Source organism: Coturnix japonica, chromosome 1, assembly GCF_001577835.2.
Source record: "Coturnix japonica isolate 7356 chromosome 1, Coturnix japonica 2.1, whole genome shotgun sequence".
Lineage (NCBI taxonomy): Eukaryota > Metazoa > Chordata > Aves > Galliformes > Phasianidae > Coturnix > Coturnix japonica.
In genome coordinates, this window is record NC_029516.1 from 13,656,598 (window position 1) to 13,664,364 (window position 7,767).

Here is a 7,767-nt window from a genome sequence, read left to right on the forward strand (position 1 = left end):
TGGGGTTACAGATGCAGCTCTATCCCTTGCAGTCCTTTGTGCACCATTTTGCTGTCCAGAGCCTCTGCTTCTGCCTTTCCCAGAGGGGTGGGATGCTCTATCACTGACTGTGTGTGTTCTTTTGTATTGCAGGAGCCTTCTTTCTGTATGCAGGGTTTGCTGGCCTGGGACTCCTTTTCATCTATGGCTGCCTTCCTGAGACTAAAGGGAAAAAACTAGAGGAAATTGAATCTTTGTTTGAAAGCAGGCTATGTACGTGTGGTATGTCAGATTCTGATGAAGGGAGGTATATTGAATATATTCGGGTGAAGGGAAGTAATTACCATCTTTCTGACAATGATGCTTCTGATGTGGAATAATTTTCAGCTGCTGATGTATTTAATCATGTAAAAGCCTTCTGGGGGAAAAGCAGCTCTCTGGTGACCTCACTGCCCTGCTTCTGGTCTGGTTCTCCTTTCTGCTGTCTAGTTAAAAATGCCTTCATGTTCAAAACGGCTCCGTTTGGGAGGAAATTCAATATGCTCATGTTTTCTTGATAACTAAAAGCAATGGCTTCCAAAAGAGATTGAATTCCACAATGATATGTTTGCAATCCCACACCATGTCGAGGTATTTTGCGTGATGTACTGTGCCAGATGAATGTGGAAGGCTATTCTAGGTGGTCAGTGGTTGTCCTTACCTTCAGTACTGACAAAAGTTAACGTTGTAGCTAGTCAGAAAGCAGCTGACATTGGTCAGATCCCCATATCATACCAGCCTACCAGACAGTTCTTGTATGCCACACAGCAAAGGATGCTGCTGCAATAGTAGCCAGTTGAAAGGGTTAACTGATTGTAAAAGCTACAGATATCACCTGTGTATCGTTGTCCAAATTTATCCCAATGGAATTTCATTTGTGTTCATTTGAGATAACCACAGAGGGCCACGGTCACCTACATGGTGCCCTACCAGGGTGTAGTCCCAGGTCGTGTCGCGGTTGCTGCTCTTTAAGGACACACTGCAGTCAGCAGTTCGTGTTGGTGAGATCCACTGCCAAACCAACATTGTGAGAGCAGGAAACTGAAGCCAGGACGTGGCTGCATGTACCAGTGAGCTGGTGGTGTACATTGCTATGGACATCAGAGAGGCTACAGGCAGTTGGAAATTAACTATTTTCGTTCTCCTTTACACCATGCGTACATTTGGGTTTGCTCCTAGTTTTGAACACAAAATATCATGAGCTGGAAGAAATAAAGGGAAGGGAGAGGTTTTCTGCTGCTAAATGCACAGTGGTCATTCCTCCTGTGCCTTTTGCTAATGAATAATCCAATGGCCTTCAGTTTATCTTCCTATTGCAGAGTGAGTGAATCCCAGCAGATTTTTCCTTCAAATGCCCTTAGTCAACCAGTGTCTTTCCAGATTGAAAGAACAATCTTAGTGATGGGTATAAGCCTACATCTCGTATTAATTGCCTTACTGAAGCATTGCAAAGCTGTCAAGAAACCGTCAGGCACAAAAATCGAGTTGGCTGCCTTCAGTGTGGTAATGAAAATATTAATGGCGTTTTATTCACCTGCCGTGATTGCTTGCCTTGGCAAATTGAATTTTATGCAGCTACATAAAAGTGTAATGTAATTTTTTTTTTCCTTGCCCTGTTTCCTTCCATGGCTTCAGTTCTTCAGAGGTATGAATTTGAAAGCGTAAAACATTCAAATTCTTATCTCTGAAACCTTCGCTTCATGAGTGTGCCTGGAGGCTGCTCCCCATTCACTTGGTAAAAATACATTTATTTTTCATTGTGTAAGGATTCAAGAAGTTGTTGGGTTCACTACCTTTTGTAGATGCACTTTGTGGGCTCTGTTTGGATTGCAAAATTATTTTGAGTGCAAGAGAACTGTCAGAATGATGGCGGACACTTGTTACTAAGTTATTTTTATTGGACGATATGTGGAGTTTTCATTGTAATCACGAAGTGTAACGCTGTGCTGTCTGATCTTATACAGGAGAGGTCTCTTACTCTCTAATTGTTGAAATTCAGTGATTGGATGGATGCATTTTGGGTTATTTTCTTTTTTACTTCATAAATCAAAGAAATATTTTTAGAAAGAAGATATTTTAGAGCATCTTTCTGTAACTTGACTGGGAATAAAAGGGAAAAGCATAGCAAGCAGAGGGAGCAAAGAGTCTGCAAAGAACAGACTGACCTGGAACCTCTGATGGGCAGTGACAGGGCTGCATCCCAAGCCTCCACCCTCCTTCCCTCTCTGTAAGCACACAGTATTCACAGGCATGTAAGCACCAGCAGCTGGAAAGGACCGGCTCTCCGGACCTTTATCCAAAGGCACCGGTTTTAGACCATCTGTTGGGCTGCTGCCGCTTCAAAGCCTCGCCAAAGGTGCAGTACATGGAATGAGAAAGGGATGCTTGTCACAGGTGAGAATGAACTTCAGGGTGAATTGGTTTCTTTCTGAAACCAAAAAATATCTGTTGGAAGACTCTTCTTCAGAGCAGGTTTGTTATCCAGAGCAGCATTGGAGTAGGTGCTTACTGCCCAACCTGTGCACACTGGGATGCTACACAAAGACAGACTGAGGCGGGTATTTCCTGGCTTTTCAGGGCAAGGACTTACAGCTCTGATCCCCCAGAAGCATGAGCCCAAGGTCCCTTGATGGAAGCAGTTTGTGCACCCAGTTCCAGCACTTACCTCCATGTCCACAGGTAGAGGACACAGCAGCATTTTAGTGGCATAACCAAAGTGAAATCCCTATGAAAACTGCTGTCACAAGATCAGCCTCTGTTTTTTCTTGCAGGCAGTGCTGGGACTTTTTAGCAGCAGAAGACCATCTTTCTTTGCCTGTGTTGTTTCATGGACGTTCTCAGGAGCAGCACTCAGTTGTGTGCAGCAGTAGGTTACTTCCCACGCTACAGTTCAGTCTCTCTCATAGCAGTTCTCTGAAGTTTTACATCCTGGGCCCTTGAGGCAAAATGATTGAATCACAAGCACCTGGTTTATTTTCACAACTTCTTATGAGGATGCAAAATATATCGGCTTCTTTGCTGCCGACCCCCTTTCCTACCCACAGAGCTGGGCTTTAGTCTTCCTCTGGTTGCTTTACACAAAGGAAACATTCCACACCTTATAAACAGCGGACCTACTACCAAGCATTATGTCTCTTAAAAGCGAGATCAAATACTTGAAATTTACCTTACACAATTAGGGTTTTATCTTTAGAATCTCTGAACATTTATAATGTATGAAGGTAATGAAATAAATGTTTCTATTTTACAAAGATTTTTATATTTGTGCATATACTTTTAAGTTTGAAGAAGTTTCGCTAAGGGTAGTGCTGGTGACATTCCAGACAGAAGAATACACATGCAGTGTAGTCGAGTCATTTCTTATGCCAGAAGGTTAATCTATGAGGTAGCTGAAGTAGTACAGCTAAGCACAATGTTGTTCTATGGACAGCTTTCTGCAGGAGGTGGGTAAGAGTTCCTTTGCAGGGACTGCACCTTCATTCAGGTATTCAGTGCATGAGGAGCTGCTGGTAGAGCTGCACGTGGGTCACACGCTGATCACAGCGGTATTTCAGGAGGTATTTCAGTAGCTCAGATTCTTTACAGGTTTGGGCCTATGAGCAACAATAATAGGAACAATTCCTGATGAGTTTTTAACCTTTTATAATTTAATTCACCGTACTTCACCAATAGAGGTTTGTTAACCATGCTGAAATTCTTACAGTGTTGGGCGGTGAAGTCATTTGCAGCTTGTTTCTTCCCTCTGTCACTTTGCTGCGGGCAGGCTGAGGTCAGGGGCCTTGTTTCCCCCCCTCATGGGGTGGCAATAGAGATAGCAAAGCGAACGCTTCCTTCCTCTCTCACTCAGTTTGTCCCCAGTTGGACACTGGGAGGAAGTTCTGACTCTGAAGGTCACTGCGGGGCTCCCAGCCCTGGGTGAGGGTCTGCGGGTCGGTCAGAGCAGGCTCTGTGCTTCTCAGCCTCATCCCCCCCTCCACTGCTCTCAACACAGTGCTGCTCCAACACAGACACCTTGCAGTTCTCCTTGCGTTTGCCTTAGAGGCTCTGCAGGCCAAACTCAGCGAGGAAGGGGCAGAGCCCTCATTGTATAGAGCGGGAGCCAAGTCAGAGTAGCAAGTCCTGCAAAGCACTTTAACGAGTCAGATATCTCTGCACTTTTCCTGAGAGAGCCAAGCCAACCAAACCCCATTCCCCATTGGGAAGAAAACAGAGCTTTGTGTACCAGGCCAGAAGCAGATAATGCCACAGTATGTGCTTTATGGCAAAATGTGTTCTTATTGCAGGTAATATTTACAGCTTACATGTAGCTGCTGCCTATCAAGTGACACAATTGTTCTCTGGATTTTAACGAGTCACATTTTTTGTGCAAAACTCTTGGTGGTTTTCTATCAATCTCCATCGCCTTGTGTACAGTACAGTAAGCGTAGTCCACAAAGTGGTCTAGGTTGTGGCAGTGTTAAAACCGTCAGCACAGTAAAACCTAGGTGAACATTGTTCAAGAATATTGTTGTTTGTGATACCGGGAGGTTAAAACTCCTTAAAGGCAACTATATTATAGATTTTAAAAGTCTGAAAAAAATATATATAAATAATGGCAATTCTTATCTATTTTGTGTATGTTTTCATATAGAGAGTTTTTTATGTGCCGATAACCATCACTGTAGTGTTTTGTAAATGGGTGTTAATGGTGTTCCAGAGTTGTGTATATGAGCATTCCCTTTAGCCAGGCCGAGCTGTCAGTGTGACCCAGCGGCATGTTTTTAACCTCTCCACTCCGCTCCTCGAGGCTCAATGTCAGCTTCACTACAGCACACGGGGAGCTGGACCAGAACCCGGCATCGGGAACCTACAGTTCACCTCAGGCCCCACTTCTTCACGTTTTTCCTACACGGTGCGTGGCAGCTGAATGAGCTGGTGTGTGTAATTCTACAGCTTCAACTGTGCTTCAGTTGCACTCCGATCTCTCAGAATTCAGTTTGACATTTCATTGCATTTGCACAAGTAAAGGGAGCGCTGATTAATTGTGAATAATGTCCCTGTGTTTCTAAAGGTAACATCCATTCAGGAAGTGTTGAAATAAAGGCAAATTTCTCTCGCTGCCTTAAACAGACTTTGGAGAGGACTGAATGTAGGACCGTCGTCGTGGCTTCTGCAGGGGAAACTTCATTTGGTGAGCTGGGTGCTGGGGGAAGCCCAAGGGTCCCATGGTGCTGGGCTGCCCCAGCTCATGCCCCCACCCTTCCTGGTGCGTGTCCGCTGTCTGAGTGCTGCTGGGCATCCGAGTGGTGCTCATGGAAGTGATGGGATGATTGTTCTTGACGTTCTTCATGTGCTCCAGTGTCCTGCTGGTCCGGGGCATAGTGGGAGTCGGCACAAGTCGTGTGTCCGCCTTTCATCTGGAATCTCACAACCCCACAAAGGCATCGCCCGGGTCTTTCTGCCACGAGTTCTCTTTAGGGTATTTGAGACTTTATTGGAGACCAAATTGGTAGAAATAAATGCTTTTGTGTTCCATAATAATGGTGCCATCAGGACGCATGGAATGGTACTTGGTACAGAACAGGTCTTGGCAAAACTCACTGTCAGGTTGTCCAAGTTATTTTGTTATCTTAACAATGTCAGACGTGCCATTTCCTTTTGCAGCCAGTCAAGCCTGTAATGTATGAAAGTGTTGTACATTTTCTGAGACTTCAGTGATGTATAATTATTTAATTGACTTCTGTTCTGATTGCTTTAATGACGTTCGGTCTTTACATAAAAGTAAATATCTTCCAAGAATTGTCAGTGCCAGAAGTGTAAATGAACAAAATAAAAGGTGATACTTAATTACAGAATTCTTCCTCCAGGTTCTGTTTGTTTGGATACACGTAGAGAAGGAAAATGGTATTGCCCAGCAAAAGGAGCTACAACAGGCCCTGGGCTTACCAAGAAATAACAGAAGGAGTAGAATAATTTGGGATAGGATTGATGTGGTCTTAAATAGAATGTTTTTAGCCAGAGAGTGACAGTGGCCTGTTAAAACAGAGCTGCTAAGGGCTGTAATTAATTACAGCTCATGCTGAGGGGCAGACAAATCATGCCAAGGTGATGAGCAACCAAGGACAGCTCCTCAGAGGGCCGCAGTGCTCCCTGCCTCCTCAGCAAAGCTGGCTTTGGGGACACTGGAGCGGTCCTGCTCCTTCCCTATATGTCCCACTCTGTAGGTCCACTTGTGAGGTTCAGCCTCACCCTGACCAAGCTGTGGCCCTTTGTCCTGGGGCCTGGGAGCTCCCAGCAGTGCTGCCGGGGGGATGCTGGCATTGGGATCCCGCTTAACAAGTGCTGTGTCTGCAGGATGAGCAGATTGAGCTCATGGATTCCACACTGACAGGTGATATGTTTAGGTTTGTGGCTGATAGTGCTTGTAAAGGTGATGAATGGCTGCTGTTCAGATTACTTGTCACCAAAACCACACAGCGGCTTTTGGAGTAATGAAAAGCTGGTGGCCCTGCTGTCAAACACTCCATTCTCTGGGTTTCTCCTGTTCCCTCTGTTGCAGCTGCTATCACAAAACAATTACCCATCGATGTGTTGCTGCTGAAAGGAGCCTGGACTGACTGGACTCTGTGCAGTAACCAGGTTTCTTTCCAATCTCCTTTTGATAAACTCACCTGGCAGTGCAGCAGCTGCAGAAGGAGATGTTTGATGGCGGCCCCATAACGGGTCATCCTGCACAGAGGAGAGGACGTCTCCATCCCCGGTGGCCCTGCAGCGGGCGGCCTCAGCCCCGCTGTGGAGCGATGCTCCGGAGGAAGCCCTGCTGCTAAATTGGTGCTTGGTTTCATCTTTTCGCAGTGTGATGACATCAACTCGTCTAACTACTGCCAACGAGCTCCCATTTCCAGCTCAGGAGCTCCAACAATGTGCCCATTTGCAGGGAGCGTTGCTTCTTCAGGGGCCAAATCTCCCCGCAGACCTCCTGCTTTGGGAGAATTACTTCGCTCCAGGGAACGGAGCACATTTCTGCAGTGTGATGTATTGCCTTGTCATCCCAACAGCCACAGCTCTGGGTCCTGTGGCTGAGCCAGCTCCTGTGTGCTGAGTGGGGCACTGCTGCCATTCATCACAACCCTCTCACTGCAAGCTTACCCAACACAGCTGGCCTGGAAATGTTTTATTCTCATACAGTGACTCTCTTGCAGTCTCCTGCTTTACTTTCACTGATGTCTTCTGCACCAGCACTGAGCTCCCTGTAGGCTGCTGTACAATACCCTGGCTGTACCATCCCAGGAGTGGCTGCAAACCGTGCAGGGATTGTCAGGGTGCAGGCTGGGAACCAGAAGCAGTGTGGGAAGGTGGGAGGGAGGGAGGGAGGGAGGGAGGGAAGTTGGTGTTTGGCTCACAGAGCTTTGAGACCTCACTGGAGCTCAGTATCACTGCCTCAGAGGGGGCAGCTGTGACATGGGTTAAGTGGGACAGTCACCCCCAACCTGTCAGAAGCCACTGACGAAAAGAGGCTGAGAAACAGCAGCATCCAAATGTCATTGGATTTGCTGGGGATGGACGAGGATTTGGATGCAGAGAGCCAATACTTTTTCCAGGAAACCTCATCCTTCCTTAATCAGCTCTATGCTAAAACCCTTAAAAAGGCAATTCACAAACAGTTCCCACCTGAGAAATAATCATTTGTATGGAGACTTAAGCTCCTCATTTCACACAATGATAATCCTTCATGAAAATGGAATACGGATTTCTATGCAGTTCACTGAG

At 46.0% G+C, this 7,767-nt stretch overlaps 1 protein-coding gene across 1 annotated transcript in view; it reads left to right on the forward strand.

The window, feature by feature from the left end:
- Positions 1–5,852, forward strand: part of SLC2A13 (solute carrier family 2 member 13) — a 118,969-nt gene extending 113,117 nt beyond the window's left edge. Inside the window, exon 10 of the mRNA XM_015851573.2 lies at positions 133–5,852. Coding sequence (XP_015707059.1) covers positions 133–359 — 227 coding nt within the window. The 3' untranslated portion in view covers positions 360–5,852. The remainder of the gene's footprint in view (positions 1–132) is intronic.
- Positions 5,853–7,767: the final 1,915 nt, after the last annotated feature.